The 19,840-nt window shown below is 41.2% G+C and overlaps 1 protein-coding gene across 2 annotated transcripts in view; it reads right to left on the reverse strand.

Annotated features, from left to right (window-relative positions):
* Positions 1-763: 763 nt before the first annotated feature.
* SAP30BP (SAP30 binding protein) overlaps positions 764-19,840 on the reverse strand; it is a 39,792-nt gene continuing 20,715 nt past the window's right edge. For both annotated transcript variants that reach the window (XM_077327812.1, XM_077327811.1), the window contains exons 4-11: positions 16,349-16,391; positions 10,715-10,803; positions 7,203-7,294; positions 6,011-6,071; positions 5,443-5,494; positions 5,078-5,136; positions 3,189-3,270; positions 764-1,762 (exon numbers count right to left, since the gene is read on the reverse strand). In XM_077327812.1, coding sequence (XP_077183927.1) covers positions 1,581-1,762; positions 3,189-3,270; positions 5,078-5,136; positions 5,443-5,494; positions 6,011-6,071; positions 7,203-7,294; positions 10,715-10,803; positions 16,349-16,391 — 660 coding nt within the window. In that variant the 3' untranslated portion in view covers positions 764-1,580. The remainder of the gene's footprint in view (positions 1,763-3,188; positions 3,271-5,077; positions 5,137-5,442; positions 5,495-6,010; positions 6,072-7,202; positions 7,295-10,714; positions 10,804-16,348; positions 16,392-19,840) is intronic.

Below are 19,840 nucleotides of genomic sequence, written 5' to 3' on the forward strand. Positions count from 1 at the left end.
GGCTCTGCTATATAGAGCTATGTTAAATTCATTTGGAATACTGTACATAGTCACAATGGCTAAAAAAAATGAGACAGTGGTTAAAGGTAACTTTTTTCTCCACCCATAATTCTAGAGCTTGGAGGCACCCAATGAAGTTAATGGCAGACAAAATGAAGTCTTTTTTTTAACACAGTGAGTAACTGAATTGTGGAATTAATTGCCAGTAGATGCAATGATGGCCACAAGTATAGATGGCTTTAAAAGGGGTTAAGACATCATTGGTTAAAAGGTAAAGGTAAAGGTATCCCCTGTGCAAGCACCGGGTCATGTCTGACCCTTGGGGTGACGCCCTCCAGCGTTTTCATGGCAGACTCAATACGGGGTGGTTTGCCAGTGCCTTCCCCAGTCATGACCGTTTACCCCCCAGCAAGCTGGGTACTCATTTTACCGACCTCGGAAGGATGGAAGGCTGAGTCAACCTTGAGCCGGCTGCTGGGATCGAACTCCCAGCCTCATGGGCAAAGCTTTCAGACAGCTGCCTTACCACCCTGCACCACAAGAGGCTCTTCACCACAAGAGGCTCTTAATTGGTTACTCTACCCATTGGTTACTATCATTGGTTACTCTACCCATAATAACTAAAGGGAACCTCCCTATTCAGAGACTTTACACTTCTGAAAACAGATGCTAGTATGCAGCATCAGGCAAAGGCCTCTATGCCTAATTTGCTGGCTCTGCTGAGTACATCTTACGTTATTATGTAAAGAATGGAGAATTAAAGTTGAAGAATTAAAGTTCTGTTTTTATAATGCAAGGTTTGGAATTTACACAAGTAAGAAAGTTTATATAAATTTAAATTGATAGCATGACATAGGCATCAAACCAAATACTGTAACCAATGTAGCTACCATGCATACTGACATTGAAAGTACACAAAAAACACGGTACTCAGTATGGAAACTCTACTTGCTGCTTCCTTCTTTCACAACCACCCTCCCACCAGGAGAGCTGTGTAATGATTCCTAAAACCTAGACACAATCTTCAGTGTTGATATTCACTGTCAGATCTCCCCAACTTCAAAGCTTTCAAATTGCCTGATCTCTGAAAGCAGAACAAAATGAATTTATACAGGGATGTCTCTGTTCGTAATGGTACTGATCAAGGAAGTCATGCTTGCCTGTAATTTCATGGAGGCAGAGAGCTCCAGATGCTCAGTTAGCTGACGTTAACTCACTGATGAATGGTATGGGATGCAATTGATTTCAGTATAGCCGATACCCATGGCTCTCTTTAAACCACTAATCTCACAGAATTTAAGGATCCTGTTATGATCACTTATTAAGCTTCTTCTTACACGTCGCCATTCCATTTCACGCAACACTGTACAGAGGTTCTCTATCAACAAAGATGACGAGCCTCACTAACAAATATGTACAACTGTAGAGACAACTAGGAGTCCTTCTTGCTCAAGCATGGCATGTCCATTTTAAAATAGTCTTTTTGTTCCAGGAACAGGACCCTTCCTTCGCTCCCAAAGGTGGCACTTTTGGCATTGTAGAGTCCAAGAAAGGCTTCAGGAAGTTTCCCACTGCGCTTGTCACTGCTTTGCCTTTTTCACAATGGTGCCAACTGCAGAGATCACGGTGGTTTTGGAGCCGCTTGCACTTGTGGTCACTGTGACGACAGCTGGCAGCGTTGCAGTGGTAGTGAGAATGGTGGGCTGAGCTATTGTTGTCACAGGAATGGCAGAATCCCACTTGCTTTTCCTCTTCTGGGCATCTGTACATATAGCAGACAAGCATTCATTTGAGAATCAGAGGCCTCACTCATCCAATACTTAATTAGAACCAATCCGCACGTTGCAAAAAAGCATGTGGGATAGTCCTGCTGGAATTATCCTGTTTTGGAATTCAAGTAGAGGAATGCGTGGATTTGCACAATTCACCCACCGCCATAAATGCATCCCAATGACAGGATGATATATTTAAGGGGAAAGGATTTAAGTCGAGCCTTTCCCCTGTCATGCTGTTGCCCTCTCCTCAAGGAATATTTTACGTGGAGTGCTCATTCAAACTTGCGATCCCCCCCAAGCTGTATTTTGAAGTTTTATCAGGCAAAGGAACACTAAAGGTCAACTGGAATGTAGTTTAGCATTGCGGAACATTGCACAAAAATTGCAGAAATTACTACACATCACCAAATAAGCTAATCAGAAAATGAATCCTACTGAAATCATATCCCCTGCACTATTTGCAATTACTGCTTGGGAGCACTTAAGGTAGACCAGTGTTAGATTAATTTTATATGCTGCTGGAAATCTAAAATTCTGGCAGCAGGAGTGAGTCTCCATTGTCCCCAGTGGACAGCACTGGTCTCTAAAACTAGAGGTTGTGGGTTTCAGACCTATTTGGGGCAAAGAAAGTTCTTTGGTGGGGGGGGGGGTTAGCTTAATGGTATATAGCACAATATTTTCATACAAAAGGCTTATACCCACCAGCATGGTGTAGTTGTTAAGAGCGGCAGATTCTAATCTGGAGAGCTGGGTTTGATTCCCCACTCTTCCACATGCAGCCAGCAAAGTGACCTTGAGTTTGTCCTAGTTCTCTTAGAGCTGTTCTCACAGAGCAGTTCTCTTACAGCTCCCTCAGCTCCACCTACCTCACATGGTGTCTGCTGTGGGAGATGGAAAGGTGTTTGTAGGCTGCTTTAGGACTCCTTTGGGTAATGAAAACAGGGTATGAAAAGCTAGCTCTTCTTACCTCCAGCTAAAGGATGTAGAGTGCTTAGTCTTTCTCTGCTTAAGGCCCCCTGTAAGTCAGAGAAGACAACGCCAGAAGGCAATGTCATATTTGGTATGGATTTTCTCCAGATGGGTCCCATGATCCTCACCATAGTCTTTTCAGTGACCAAAAAAGGCTCCTTTCTCTTGTTTTGGAAAACCTGGTAGGATCTGACCCTAATCAAATAATTTTTCTAATTCTACTGAAGCAGGACAGTTTATTCTAGTTACAGACTTTTGGTGTCCAAATAAAGTTCTTTCTCTCATGCAGGCTTTCTGATGTAGTGAGCCATCACCAACAAGCCCTTTTGCTCAAGAGTCAAGAGGAAAGGAAGGGTGGCAGATGCCTAGGATTATAAAATCTCTGTGTGGCTGGATTCCAAGGAACATGTAACTCAAATGTTAGGTTAGGGTGTTTTGACTTACCTCCACCTGCCGTGCTGGTTGTTGTCGTGGTTGTAGATGGAACATTTGTTGTTCCCTTCTTAGTCCCAGTCACAAACTCAATCTACAAAGGCAGAGGAAGTAATTTAACTCAATGCCTTTGTGAGGCTTAGTCACTGGTATCAGAATACAACGTGGTAAAAAAAATAGATATTTTTTCATGGCTGTGCTGAAGAAAGGCAACTCTGTCCAGGATTAGCGATTTAATAAATGAAAACACAGCTGTTAAGATTTGGTAGATTTCTATAAATGCACTAGACATGAGGTTTCCCTGCCCCCAAACCATTTGCATGGTGCTACTATTCAAGGATAAATCACAACCATTTTCTGATCTGCCTAAGGCACTTAAAAAACCCAAACTAGAACTCCATGCTCCTTCAAGGTGATATGCAAGAAAATTAAAGCTTCTAAAATGCATGACTCTACATGCATGCCTTATACTGACTGTACTCTACGGACAGCAACCTAGCAACCAGAGAAACCAAAACAGTCTGGATCACATCCCAACAAGTCTAGGGCTATGGAAGAAGAGGACTGAACCACAGCTGTGCACATATTATTATGCAGAAACCAGACCAAAAAGGGCAAGTTGAGTGAGTGAGATAAGGAAAAATTGGCCACAGGAATGTTTACTGCCAAGAAAATCTCATACACCACCTACCTGGGCATGGGCCTTGTTAACTATTTGGGTAGCAAAAACCAACTCAAGCCTCTATGATTTAAACCTATTGTACTCTGGATGAGGGGTGTGCAATTATTTTTTAAAATTGGTATTTTTTTGTTCAGGTATATTGGACCTGCATTTTCTCCTGGTATTACAAAAAAAATCTCAGATCCCAATATCAGTATGGTATTAGGACCCAGGATATTTTTTTTTTTTTGGAATCTCAAATTTTTTCAGATCCAATAGACCTGAGAAGAAAAATAGCTTTGTTTTTTAAAAGCCTGATCCTGGGGCTGGCTTGGCTTCTTTTGCAGCATACTTTAAACTGTTGTAGGAGAAACTGGCCCCAAGATCTGTGTGCTGTGGGGAGGGCTCCCTCCGCTGCATGCAGATCTGACTGGGATGGCTTCTCCTGCAACACGGTTTAAACTGTGCTGCAGAAGCTGGCCCTAGAATCTGTGTGCCACAGGGAAGTCCTCTCCGTGCCCCACACAGATCCTGGCTGGGATGTTTTCTTGTGCACCATGGTTTATACCATGACTAGCAGATTGCTTCCTGCAGTACACCAGCTTTTGCGGTTGGCTTCTCCTGTAGCCTGATTTAAACTTTGACTCAAACTTAGAAAAGCCAGCCTCAAGCTAAGTCGACAAGAACAGTCTGCTCCCCTGCCACAGTCCTCAGACTGTATTCTTTAATGGGACTGCAGTAGAAGCCTGACAAACAGGTTAAAGAAGGGAACTAATTACTGTTTTAGGATCTACAGGTAATTACTGAATATATCCAGGATTTTCTTGAGATTTTTAGTTTTCCTGAAAAAACCCAGACACATTTAGGATGCCAAAATGTACCCAAAAGAACCCTGATTAAAGTATTTTTGGAGAGGATATTTTCAGCTCAGGTAAATCCAAGTGCACACCCCTATTGTAGACCAGGGATTCCCAACCAAGGTTCTGGAAAACCCTGGGGTTATTCGAGAGGTCCCCAGTGGTTATTATGCAGCCTTTCTCAGACGTTTGTATGGCCTCTGATATCACTAGACATCCCTGGAGCCCACCTCTCCTGTTGCTCTACAGGCCGATTCTCTTTTTCCATAATGGAAATGGTAAATGACTGGTTGATTGGCTGGTTCCCACAGCTTACTTCCCCACCTACTTGAGTTCTTGGGTTAGACTGAAACACTAAAAATTAATTGTACAATATTTTATACCTTTGTTCGCTCCTTCTTGGCTTTTTCCAACTTGTCCATTTCAATTTTCTGTGCTTTTGCTGAAAAGAGAATCATAAAAGGGATAAACATTCCCAGTAAGTTCAACAAGAAGAATCTCACAAGCATAATAAAAATATTTTTAAGAATGTCCTGATTTATGTTGAGTCTCAGTATGCTACTTCCCAAATGCATATTTTTGGTTTAGTATTCATTGTTTCATTAAAAAGTAAATTCCTTGAAGAATAGCCAACATGCTGTTAATTATGTCTCCTTAAAACTGAAGATTAATGGAATGAAGGTAAAGAAAACAGCTCCACCATAATTTATTAACACTAAAGGTTTTTTTTAAATCTAATATTTAATACCTAGTGCTTCATAATAGGAATCCTCAGACCACCCATGGGGATCAAACATGTCCTAAGAGAAGGAAAAAGAAAAATTCCTGTTAGATAAAGGATCTCAATTAATAACACATTTTAAAATTCCAGCTTGAAAAAAATAAAATCATCATACAAAAGCTTATTATCTTGAAAAATAGAATCTTAATCATTCTGCCAAGAAATGTGTTGTTGCACAAGAAGGGCAGGGGAACTGGTAGACCTCTTAAATTCCATCTCTTAAAAGTATTGATGAAGCCCTGTGCTTTGGACTCTTTGTCTGGTTTCATATAGTTTCAAATTCTCCAAAAGCATCAGAGACACACACTAGTAGTTATAAAAGGAAAATACTCCCTTTCCAAACAGTGCAATTGCTTGAACATTGGGATCAAAACTCATTCAGTACAAGTGAACAAATCACTGTTATCTAATAGATTTCATCTATCAACTTAGGTGCAGTAGTCTGGTTTCACAAAGAAAACATGAAACTGGAAGGGAGCTGAGTAGGTGTGATGAATTGTACCTAATCATCCCGAGATACTCGCGTTTTACTTACCTTGGGATAATTTGTGCCAAGTTCATCAATTGCACAAAACTGGATCAGCTTCTCATAGATACTGAAATAGTGAGATATATTTACTGTTACTGATTGATCTCTGAATTCAAATCGAACATCGCTAGGTCCTCTTGATGCCTATTTGGTATCCATTATTTCAAACTGCTAGTTGGGGACTCATAACTGAATGTTCCTCTGTACAAACAAACATATAACTGAATGCTCCTCCGTTGTACCATTGCAAACTACTTGCAGGTTTATAAGAACTATATCCTAGTCTGGCCTGTTTTAGGCTGAGACATGAAGATCCATGTTGGTGATTTTGGAAAGGGAGAGAGTGATGAAGAAATACAGCATTCTATCCTCTCTAAGGGCCTTAGCTAAGTTCCGTTCCTGTTATATTGTTTAAGATCACTGAACTGGTGTTATCTAGCTTATTGTTGCTGTTGTATTTGTTTATGTTATATATTAATTTGTTCCATGTATCCCCCCATGTTGTATATAACCCGCCCTGAGCCATATGGAAGGGCGGTATAGAAATCAAATAAATAAATAAGATTCCATGTACCATTTAAACTATGGTCTCAGAGACATACAAAAATTCATAGCAGGAAACTTCTTTAGGATCTCCAACCACCCCAATAAGCTACAAAACCATTCCATCACCCATTGAGATTGGTCTCAAAGGCAATACTCTCCTTTTGTGAACTATTTGATTGAATTTCTAGGGCACTACTCCTTACATCATTTCTGAGTGGAAGCATTTCAGAAGTTAACTTGCTGTAATCATGCATAGTCTAATATCACATGGATATGAGTGGGAAATTCAGGGCTCCAACTGGTTTGCATATTTCTTTATGCATAAAGAAAAAATTCTACTTGACTACAATTTGTGTTATGTCTACTGCAATAATGTCATCCAGAACTTATTAACCTCCCGAAGAAAAAGAATCAGTCCTTCAAAAATCAAAGTTCCACAGACATTTTGAGACCTTTAATTGAATCCAAATTGGGTCCTGAGACTTCAGTCTGAGTTCCCATCACCATGTTAACTTTGTTTGCACAACTATGAATAATTACGAAGGCTAGAAACTTTTAACCACGTTGTCTGGGTGGTTTTAATCACAGCACAGCTAGGACACTTGGTATTGACCACTCTTGCACACCGCAGTTGTTTCAAAAGAACTCTTACCTTGGGTTGCGAAACTCTTTTTTCCTTTGGATGATGTAGTTCATGTCCATGCCTTCTTTTATCTTCCTCTCATACAGTTTTTGAATCTTGTCCTACAGATAAAAGGGCCGTGTCATCAATATGAAGAAGTGATAATATTCCGGGAAGATTCATTGCATGCATCTCGGTACTGAAAGACAAGTTAAACAGCACTCCTAACCTATGTTAAGAGAATTAATAATGAGCATTCCATGTTGTGAGGAAAATAGTGATGAGTTTTTGGGCACAGATGGGAAGACAGAGGACTCAAAACTATATGAGGAAAAGGTACCTCGGGGAAAGCAGCGTAACTAAGTATTAGGAAACAAGATATGGCAAATTAAGCTGAGCAAAGAGCCACTGTGCTCCAATTATCAGGAACAGCGGTAGTCAAACTGCAGCCCTCCAGATGTCCATGAACTACAATTCCCATGAGCTCCTGCCAGAGAATGCTATCAGGGGCTCATAGGAATTGTAGTCCATGGACATCTGGAGGGCCGCAATTTGACTACCCCTGATTAGGAACCATAACCGATCCCACCTCTTCCCTACCACAAGTTTCTACTTTGGGGGATGCAGAAGGAAAATCCATGCAGTTCCTGCCTGAGCACCAGAAACATGATAGGGTGTTGTTGTTTTTCCTGTCAGAGTTAGCAGCTTTATCATTTGGAGGGCCTATTCTGTGTTTTGTGCTGCAATCACAGCCATGCAGGCTTCTATATCCATCATCCACAGGGAAGTCATTAGAGAATGTAAACAATGGCTAGTTTCCTGACAGAAGTTAAGTTGTGAGCCTCATGAAGACAGGCTGGGATGATAACTAGGAAAATAAAGTTTTCTGGATTTAGTTTGCAGTATTCATATAGCTGGATAGATCTGTTGCCAAGCAAAATCCAGTACAAACACAGCTCTGAGCCAAGATAATGGTGTACTGAAGGAGCCTGCACTTCTTGCCTGCAAAACTGGTAAGATTTGAGATCTCAAATTTTGTTTGCCTACAATTCAGCAGCAGTTAGAGAATTCCAACTGAAAATTGTACTGCTGTAGGACATACCCTAAGTACTCTGACTGACTGAAAGCACCAGCTACAAGATGCTTCAGTTGGATCATGAATTGTCCCATGTTAGGGGAACTAATATGCTCTTGCTAAAATATGTCTCCATGTCTTACAACCATGGATGCCTTAACTTACTAATTGCCCTAATTACATTTACACTTTTGCTTTTAATCATTTTGGCTCAAAAGCTTGGACTGCTTCTGTGTTACTGGAGCAACTTCTGCTGTACTTCCCAGCCTTGAGTGGAAAAAGTTGGACAATTGCCCTAAACAATAAAAAAACTGCAGTCTGATTTCTAAGGAAGCACTTGCTGAATCCAGCGAGTTGATACAGCATGGTTAAATGCAACAGAGATGAACTAGCCAAGCAGATAAGACCATGGTTATTTATTTATTTATTATTTTTAGGTTTAGATTTATTGCTCGCCACTATCAAAGAATCGTCTTGCGGCGGGTTACAATAACAACAAGCCTTGTTGTTGTTGGATTACAATATAAAAAGATAAAAAAACCCCAAATACTTTGATGGTGAGAAAATAAAAATAATAAGCCCAGCCTCGTCCCTCTCTACCCCCAGCATCTCAGGGTAGAAACTCCTGGGGTGCTGCCTATTCCAAGTATGAGCTGTTCTTAAGTGTAGAGGGCCCCCCAGATCTTTCGCACCCTGGCCTCAACCAAAGACCTGGCGGAAGAGCTCCATCTTGCAGGCCCTGCGGAACCCCCAAAAGCTCATGCAGGGCCCTCAGCTCTTCTGGGAGCTCATTCTACCAGGTTGGTGCCAGGACCAAAAAGGCCCTGAATCTGGTCAAGGCCAGGTAAACCCCCTTTGGGCTATGAATCATCAACAAATTAATACCCACAGAGCACAAGGCCCTGTAGGGAGCATGAGGCGATAGGCACTCCCTCAGATATGCGTGTCCCAGACCACAAAGTTATGCTAATGTCCTCTTGATGATTATAGAAGGCTGATCTTAATCATGTAGCAGCTCTGCTTTCAGAGGTAAAGATACTTAGTAGTACTCAAGGATACAGGTGTGTACAGTACAGGAAGGAAAGTGTCTGGTAAGTATAAAAAACTTTTGATGGGCTACTCTGCCTCAGTCAGCCACCGTCTCATACTCAGTTAACTTAGTGCTCACTAAGAACAGCTAAATAATTAAGAGCTAAGTTGTCACAGGAACTATAAACATTTGAGGATTTTCAGTTAAATTCACAATTTCTTCAGGCCAGTAAGAGCTGGCTTCATGTACATTTGGAACATTTTTCCAGCTCCACATTTAACTAAATCTAGTTATGTTTGCTTACAATGATACTACTGGGGCGTTTGGACAGACCACTATTGAGCAAAACACAAGAAGGTCTCCTCAGTTTATTATGAGGCTCTTCACTGTTGACTGGACTAGGATTCCAGCAGGCCATTTTGAGCTGCTGCTGCTGGAGAACAAAGCCAAATAAGTCTCAATCCACAGGGGGAAGTCCATATGTCCTCAGAAATGCTGCACTGGATCCAATTCAGTATCTTCCAAATGGTAGTAAATGCAGTTAAGCACGTGCAGCTGTCTCTCCACAGTTTTTTAATGACAAATTTAAATGCATGCATCTTGCTTGACTGGGTACCACAGGGAATTTTGAACCTGAATGGTCCAACTATGGTGCGTTGTGTCACCCCCTCTCCCCCAATAGCATGTGGCCTACTAGAGCAGCTTTCCTGAAAAGGATCTATGTAACATCCATCCACTGCAGAATTACTGTCACTGCTATGTTAGATATGTTAGCATCTAATGGGCCCCACACAGCTCTCTCTCTCCATATACTACAAGACATCTAGAAATCCTGTTAACTGTCCATGAACAGGATTTTTTTTTGGGGGGGGGGGATTTCAGGTTGCTGCAGGTGAGAGGAAGTGAGAACGTTATGCAGAGTGGGCATTCCTTTGTTCCTGCCAAATTTGGATTCCAAGGCACCGAAACCCATGTAGTTCCAGGCTAAGAGGAAGCTGCATGTTCTTGAGTCAGGCCTTATTGCAGGACAAATGAAAAACCAAGTGTGTAAACTTACCTGCCATTCTGAAACCACGCTGCCTCATTTGGCATACTGATGCTGAATGTGTGGAAGAGTCATCAACAAAATTAATATACGATAGAAATGAGTTGGGTGCTACAGTGTATCATGGAATTGCCTTTATATATTTGAAATTGATGGTTCGGGGGGAAGGATCACAAATAAGAAAAATCAATGCAAGCAAAGCTATGAAAGTCATACAGATGCAGTTTCAAAAAGCCAAATCAGCTGGAAGGATCTGCAGGGCTGCCCGAAGCAAGAGCAATTAAATATAGAGGGGGACTTTGAATTCCATTTGTGGAACATTGTGGATCGTGATTAAAGACAAAATATTTCAGATGGCAGAACAAAACAAGCAAATGAATGAAATGGATCACCTGTAAGTGGTTGGAACATCTTCCTGGGGGTTCTGGAGGGATTTTGATCTCATCCGGAGACATGTTTCGCACTCGCTCAGAGAAGGATGCTAGAAATGGACAGAAGACCATTAGAACACCTTAAACGATCTGGCTCACAAGCAAAGAGTAATAATGTATAAACTATACACAAATGTCTTCTACAAGTTCAGATGGCTTGCCATGTTGGTCTGAAGCAGCAAATCAAAGTTTTGACTCAGTGACACCTCTAAGACTAAGAACATTAATTTTGGTTATAAGCCTTCGCATGAAGAAGTGTTCAGAAGTATGCAACAGCTTATATCCAGAATTAAGCTTTATTGGTCTTAAAAGGTGCCCCTGGACTCAAACGTAATTCAATATATTTTGAAGGAGTACCATTTGGCATACTGAGCAGAGTGAGCAGTTGTCTCAGGGTAGCTATTAATTTAGATGACTATAGTTGTTTGGAATCTTAGTGCTGATGTGCTACATACGTATATTTGAATTTCAGAATCATTGGCTATCAGGATGAGGCTGGTGGGCTTTACGTACAGATCTGCAAAGCAGTTTAAAAAAGAAATTACAATTCCAAAGTTTCAAAGCCTTTGCAAAGTCATTTAGAAACTACAAGGAATATGCTACTCATTCGTCATTTAAAATGTACCACAATTATGAAATTATAACTAAACCAGTGGCAAAGCCCGTTCATAAGAATGGGCTTTGAAAGGATCACAACTGGGGCGGCAACAAGGCCTTTGGGAAGTGCTCCCTCTCCCCCCACCCCCCCTCAGCTGGATGGCTTCCCAAAAGCCTTGAAAGCACACCTGGGGCCTGTGCAAGGCCTTTGGGAAGCGCTCCCTCTCCCCCCGGCCAGGCCTCTTACCTGGGGCCTTGCAAGTAGAGCAGAGGAGTCACCGACTGGCTGGCTGTAGCAGCCAGGCATGTTTGTGAGGCAAGGGGTGAGGGCTTGGTGAGGAAGGGTGGGAGCTGTAGGGGCAGGGCCAATCAGGGTCAGCTGGCTGCACCCTGATTAGCCCTATTCCAACTCGGACAGGGAGGGCAGGAGCTGTAGGGGCAGGGCCAATCAGGGTGCAACTGGCTGCACCCTGATTGGCCCTGGAGAGGCCGGACAGTCCGTCCCCCAAGGCTGTTTCACAATTATTAAGAGGCAACATATGGATAAGACTAGGCTTTGAAGGGGGGCACCTTAGGCTGCACCCCTCCCCGATGATTCCCTGGGCTCCCTGCGGGCCTCCTCCGAGGCCCACAGCAGCCCCTCTTCCCTGCGACTCCCCTATAGGCGTTGAAGCAGGCCCGGCACATCATGGATGTGGCGGGCCTGCTCTGAGGGCTGCAGAGAAGGCTCCGCCGCCTACCCCCCTCCCTGCAGACCCTGCTGCTTCCCTGCAAAAGGTAACTTTCTGAGGGACAGTGTTCCAAAATGGCATTGTCAGCTCCGCTTTACTCCTTCCCTTGGCATCAGGTTCTATTTTCAATCTTGGTTTGAAAAGTTCAGGCTTGTGAATTTAAGTTTTGCTCCAGCCTTCAAAAACAAGTTGCTGTTTTTTTAAAAATGGACTGGTTGATGGGAATCATTATAAAGGGGGGGGAATCTCATTACATTTTTCATTTTTCATAGCAATATAATCTTAACACTTCTAGTTTCTGGGCAGCAGTATTTACCCTTGTGAACATCAAATTCTTTTCCTGAAAGAAACACTTGTTCATTGTAATCTTTACAATTAGTCTACAAAGCAGTTAAGACTGAGAAGACTGAGAGATCATACTAACAACCTGGCAAGCATGTTTAAAATGTTTCACATATATTGTTACAATAACCTTTATAACTGCTCTGAAAGAGAGGCCATTATTACCCTCACAAGTGCAGGACCTGCAAGGAAATACAGGGGTACCTCAATTTCCCCTCTCCCACCAGCCCTCAGAACCTCCTGCTTACTTCTCTCCTTCCTATCCGTCAACATGCCTTTATCTGTCCCCCACCCTTCAGATTTCCCTGTTTCTGTCCCCAATGGCCCTTTCCCTGGGAAATCTCTGGCCAAGGTGTGTGGTGTCAGTCACTGGGCTGGGTCTAGCTGCATGGTGGGGAACCTGCAAGGACTTGTGGGGGCCAACTCACTTTCCTCTGCATTCTTCTCATTTTTTCTTTCCCTTCTCCTGGCAGCCCCCATAACCTCAGCATTCTCTGTTTCCTTCTCACTCACCCTCTCTTTTGTCTGCCCCCCAAATTCAATATTGATTTTTATTTACTTCATTTATACTCTGCCTCTAACACAATGAAAACCAAAAGTGGTTTACATCATTCCCCACTCCTCCATTTTATTCTCACAACAACTCTGTGAGGTAAGTTAGGCTGAAAACATTTAACTGGTCCAAAGTCACGCAATGAGCTGCCAAAACGGAGTGGTGATTTGAACCTGCGTCTGCCAGTTCTGGGTCGCAAATGCTAACAAAATGCACCCCAGTGGCTTTTGTGGGGTGGCTGCTGTTTAAAAGTAGGAAGTGAGTCATATAGTAAACAAATAAAATCTGGATCCACACAGCCCTGATGCTTAGGCTTGTTATAAGAAGAGGTCAAAATGCGGCCTTCTTTTGTCATCCATGTTTATATACCTAATGATAGTTTTACTTTCCTCCCATCCAAACCTTCTGGTAACTAGGATAACTATGAATAGAAAAAAATATTGTGAAAAGGCGACATGGGTACTGCTCCATTACATTCTTGTCCAACTGTGATCATAAGAAAGCAAACACCTTATTTTCAGCTTAATCCCCCATTTGCCAGTAATTTGGGCATCTTCCTTCCCTCCCACACCAAGCTGTTCCATCAGGATGCTGTTTGGAATTAAATCCTCTAGTGGTCACAAGTAACAAAGAGATGTCCTTTGGCATTTCCAGAGAATGCATTTCTATGAAGAACTCTTGCCAACATACCCCAAGAAACACACAGTCTGGCTACAACTCCCTTAATAACAAACCACAGTCTTGTTAGAGGTTACAAAGCCAGTGAACATGAAGGCGAACTGCATCCAATTAAGAATTTCAAAAGTGCAGAAAAAGGGGACAAAACAAAAAGTGTTCAGTTTTAACAGAGGCATACAAGTAACATGTTTGAGGAACCATTATTTCATTTTAGAAAAAGAAGACTAGTTAGAAGGATCTCCTTTAAAAAAACTGTTGCGATATAAAACATTTAACATTAGACCAGTCAAACTGAATTGAACGGGAAAGCAGGGAACCATTGGCAAGTGGGAGAAATAGGATTGAAAGTTTTTGTTTGGATGACAGAACTGAAAGATGGTATAATATCACAGACAGCTTTGCAAGTTGTCTGGCAGTGCTGTGTATAATATTCTGTTAACAGATGTGTGGGCAAAAAGATCCAAATTATCTGCTGATCTTGGAATATACTAGTGATGCATTTCTAACTACTCTTTAGCCCCAGGTTATTCACACCGTTGCGTTTGTTGCGGTCTCTACTGCCTTAATCAAATCTTAGTCAAACCATAGCTGCAAGGTATGAATAATTATTTACTTCACAAGGCAGGGGTTGGGTGTGCCTGTAATGGTGAATCATTCTGATAGTCAACTTCCTGCATTCCCTCTGTGGTGCTGTTCAGGCTGGTAGCTAAGTCACAAAAACCCCAATAAAAGTTGCAACCAGTGTTATCCCCCTGGCTTGCACAAAATTTCTATCTTTGCATGAATATTTGTTGCAGAATTCATGAAATATCTGCAAGTACATCCTGATGTCAAACATTTATAGCATTTGCTTATTGTGGAAAGAAGGCACAGAGAGTAATAAGCCCATATAATCCTATTCCATACTGCTTAAATTGTTGTTAGTAGTCTAAAGCTTAGACTGCCAACTGTCCTGTTTAAGACTTACCTGTAAATGAATTAAAGCACCATCCAAGGCAGCATTGCACACTTTTAAGCCTGTTGTCATCAACGGACTTAACATGTAACTCTACTTAGTATAGTGCTGATGATCATCAGTTAAATGACTATTATAGATAAACAGATTCCAACTAAACATCTCAAGGTGAGATAGGGGAAAAGGAAAACATGTCAATCAATTTCCCCCATGACAAAGCAGTTCTGTTGTCTCTAAGGATTCCCCTTCTCCCCCCCCCATCAGATAGGATATGAGTAACGTTTTAAATATTTGCTGACTAATTGTAAAGAACATCCCTCCCAACATGCTGCTTCTATGCTGATTTGAGGAGTAGGCAATTGATTTCCATGCCTGCCCATCAATAAAGAGTCAGAGAGCAATGAGACAATCAGTATGAAAGTATCCACTTCTTTGCCAATAGCGAGCCTTCTCCAATCTGTAAAGTGTTTAGAAAGCACCCATAAGGGTAGAATTAAATGATTAAAGAAAATTATGGATGATTACACAAGTTACCCAGTGGTAAAGTCCAGTTTACACTGCGTCTGGATGAAGGATTAAGTGTAAAGAAGTACTCTGAGAACTGCTATAAACCCCACTAAAAAGAGCATTTATTCTAAAAAACTAGTTCTTCACTCTGAAACAGTTTTAGTCCTTTGGCTAGAAGCATAGGCATTCATGGTTTACTGGAAGCTGCACAGAAAGAAATAGTAGACTCGCTAACATGCCATTGAGTCATCCAACTTTGAAAGACCACTGCAGTTAACTGACCTCTGTTTGTGGGCTTGAGAACGCCAAACAAATCAGCATATTTGGACTTTCTGATACTGTGTGCATTCCACATTTCCACAGAAGTAATGTTTATGGTAGCATACAAGTATTAAAAAAATCCTGAATACTAAATTGCCATAAGAATTAAGCGAACAATCAAAAGGTAAACATTAAGATAGCAGTCTATAATAAAACTTTAACAGTAGCACGAATATTCGATAGTACATGAATAGCATGAAAAGGCATTGTTAAGTTGGGATAGGATCTTCTTGAACACCACCCCTTAGTAGTATGTAAGATATGTAAACACCTCATCTTTTGTTTATAAGTTCATCCACAAAACAGTAATGTATCGATTTATACAATTTCAAAAATCTGAGGGGTAATTAACCTTCTTGAGAATTCTGCCAAGCATATAATTGACGGATAGATGAAGACAAGTTCTAGACATACTTTTGCTCCCTCTGACATGTGTCTCACTTTTTCACGCCCTTTAACAAAATGATGCACAAATCTTTATGGAAGCATAAGAGACCGGGCTTTTGCTTTCTTGCACTGGAATGAGCATCTCTTGTGGCAAAATGATACCTGTATACAAATGTGTATTACTTTCTCCTGCATGGCATTATTTGCAATGGGAAAATGTGCTACTGTTGTTCATCAAAGGAAACTTTAGCCCATTTGTCTGAGAAAAGGGGAGGAGTTCCCTCTCCCCTCAAACAGCAGTAAGGTTACAAGAAGGCAAATACAAATTTTGGAATGGATTGAAGACTGATGTTTTGATGAACATTTTCATGTGACCCTCTCCACAGCTACTTTTGCAATTAAAAAAAACCAAGACCTCCTGAAAACTTGACATAGTACTAATTGCTAGATTTTCCGCTGCCAAGAACAGGAAGAACTTTCTACATTGACATGAGCACACATGCTTTAGTTTCATTTATACTCACCAACTAGCTCCTGAGGATCTCTTTTCTCCACCTCTGAAAAGTCCTAAGAGGAAACAAATATTGACACAAAATAGACTTATAAGGTATATATTACATCATAATCATATGCAATAAAATAATTTAAAATACCCACATCACTCTTGAAGCAACTTTATAGTACATGCCATAAAGATGCCACTGAAGGAATAATTTTCAGACAAGCACTCCATTTCTACACAATTATAGATTGCTATTCCTCTAAAATGCAACTGCCAGTATTATTAATGTAGAACATGTAGAAATTGTCCTCAATGTCTATGGTCTCAGAAGAAGGTACTGGTCCAAGAGAGCTGCATTTAAGACCCTCTGACCTCATACTCTTAAAAATGTTTATTCAAAAGGTAAACAACTTGCAAAGAGGTAGCTGTCATACAAGATGCTACTGATCTCCACCACTGTTCAAAACACAAATGATCTTTTCCATCTTGAGTGATTAATGTCTTCGTCAACTGAAGAGCATGCATTTAACAAGTCATTGGGATGCTCCAAACGATAATTGTTATAGTTTTGTTGGCCAAAGAGTATTTATTTATCAGAGATACACAAGAGACGAGCTATTGATGACAAATAGATTTGAAAAGTGATACAGCGGAGGACCAGTCACCTTACTTCCTCTAATAACACAACCTCATAATGACATTGCCATTTCAATACTGAAGCATTTCCATACATTTTCATAGAGACTACCCTGAAAGAAAAGAATTAACTCAGTGCGTTCGTGAGAGACTCTGTCAGGGCACAGTGCGAGAAGCCAAAAGTCTTAAAAGGGAGGGAGAAGGGAACAGTAAGGCAAACCAAGAGAAAGGGCAAGCACAAAGGATCCGAAGTGCTTATAAAACTAATGCCAAACAAGAGGGCCAAATGTTAGGAGAAGTGGCGGCATCCTGGCTCCATCTTCTTTTCCTCCAGAAGCCTTTGGTGATTTGCCAACGTTCTACCAGAATACTCCTAGCTCAGTCCCACACTGAAGCTATTCATTCAAGTCAAAATGGGCAAAATGCTGCCTGTTTGTCACCTAGCAATGTGACTGTGCTACCATGCTTCTCCCCCCCTCCCCAAGTAGACAAAGCAGGGGCTTTCAAGGGGGGCAAAGTTCAATAAACTAGATTTAGATTCCACTCTGCCAAGTTCAGGATGGTCACAACACATTTCAAGAGTCTAATTCTGTGAAGGATTAGGATCTGATCTCTCTCTCTCTCTCTCTCTCTCTCTCTCTCTCTCTCTCTCTCTCTTAGTACTAGCAATGACTAGCTTTTTGCTAAGGACTTCTGAGGCTATAAGAATGCTTGTATCACAAACACAGGGCTATTTTTTAAAAAAAGAAAGCCCTCCCCCATTTCCCACTAGCCAGCAGGAAAAAAAAATCACCTACATCCGATTAAGTAAAACTGCAGTAGACTGTGTTGCTAATTTTTTCTATGGCCATATAAACCCTGGGATAGTTGTTGTCCAATATTCAAAGTACAACGTTTCAGAAAATTTAATGTTCTGAATTTAGAAAATAGAATCTCTGATATCATATTTGACAACCAAGAAAATCAAGTTCCAGAACAGCAGCAGTTATAATGGTATGGGTCTCTACACCATTGCAAAATAGTACACTCTCGTGTTCATGGTTTTGGAGGGATATTTTTATTTAATTGTTTCACTGAATGTGACTGTTGTCACCATCCTTTCTTCATTATTTCTTTCTTTTTGGAGTTGCAAAATGCAGAACGTTCCTCTTTTTGTCAATAGTTGATCTAAAAATCTCTAGTCAGTCCAGGACGGAGGAGAATACAATAGATGGCAAAGGGATCCATCACGGAAACGTCCACTGTGGGCACTGCTTTTTGTGTGCTTTTGCTGCAAAATTCATTCCATATTTCAACCGGAGAGGCAACTTTCTACATCAACTTCTTTATTAATTGCAATTCAAAGTGCACTGTTTATATCACTGAATGTCCCTGTAGACTTCAACACATGGGTTCCTCGTCTAGTCTAGAGCTATAAAAACCCTTATCTGGGAACGCAGAAGCAACATCAGAATCAAGAAACTCTTAGCTCCTCTTGTGCAGCAATTTGTTACCTTCAATCATACTGATGAGCTCCACTCCTCTTTTGTGAAGCTTACTGTATATTATGTTTAGCTAATGGGTAAGTAGAGAAAAGGCACAATATTTTCCCCGCAATTCTAGTTTCCACTCCGCTTTCCAAATCTACAAAGCAAAACCGGCCAGCGTAGTCTTCAGGGCACGTCAGAGTTAACTCATCACACAATGAAGTCAGCAGGCCCTCCTAAGGAATCAGCCATCAAATGCTCTCCTTGCCCAGAAGACATGAATTCTGCTTACTGCAGGAAAAGGTATGCCCAGTACTTCATGACTGAACTAGCCCAAGGCATGAGAAAGCTTTCATAACTACATGAAGTCATTTAAGTTCATAGACTTAAAGTCAGGAGGCCATATAACTCTCATGTGCCATTTCATACAGTCACAGCATTCATATACAGTAATTGCCTCAATACAATTCTCTCTCTCAAAAGGTGACGTGGAAGTTGACATCAAGGATGTGGCTCAACTATAGGTAACAACAAAGATGAGGATACTGAAGACAATTTGCACAATTTCTCTCACAGCTTTCCCAAAGCCTCACAGATACCTTCTGCCAGGCATTTGGTTGAGGTCAACCGAGCCAGCAACATCTACTGGGTCCCCAGAAACTCCTCCCCATTAACTAAATCCCAAACTGACCAACCTATGGGACCATAGTTAATAGGTTAACATTGTTACCATTAGTATTGGAACTGTTATACAGACCCCCTGCGCTTCTGTAAATGAACTTAATAGCAGCACTTTTGTCCTACTTGATAACAAGCTGATCAGCAAAGACAGCAAAGCTGATGCAGTCAATGAAGATGCCAGCAGTGTCAACACCTTACAGAACAGTTCAGTACAGGCTCTGTATGAAATACAAGTCCTTAATCATACAGGAGTTCATTATCAGCTACAGAATATCAAAAACCATTCCATGACCCTACCAGCTTCATTTATCCTCATAAATACTTTGTGAGGCAGATTGGTTGAGCTAACAAATAGTGACTGGCTGAACATTGCTTGGTGAGCTTCATGACTGACCAATGATTTGAACCCAATCTTCTGAGTCCAAGTCCAGCACTTTTAACCCCTAACTGCACTGGCTCAGATTTGAAACTGTGTGCTCATACCATGCTTGTCACTGGAAAGCAAACAACTCTAATTCCTAAAAGCCTTAAATAATGAAACATTCTGTTTCACCCCAAAAGGCAATTTTGACTCTCAGGAAACTGATTTATTAATATGGATTTACATCTGTTAAAGGATGAACTTTGCTTTGATTTAAACAGTATTTTTAAATTATAAAAATAGCACTTGTTACAGACAGGTATCTTCGATCTGCACCAGAAAGATGAGAAAGTAACATTACAGACCTGCT

The sequence above is a fragment of the Paroedura picta genome, chromosome 3 (assembly GCF_049243985.1).
Source record: "Paroedura picta isolate Pp20150507F chromosome 3, Ppicta_v3.0, whole genome shotgun sequence".
Taxonomy (NCBI): Eukaryota; Metazoa; Chordata; class Lepidosauria; order Squamata; family Gekkonidae; genus Paroedura; species Paroedura picta.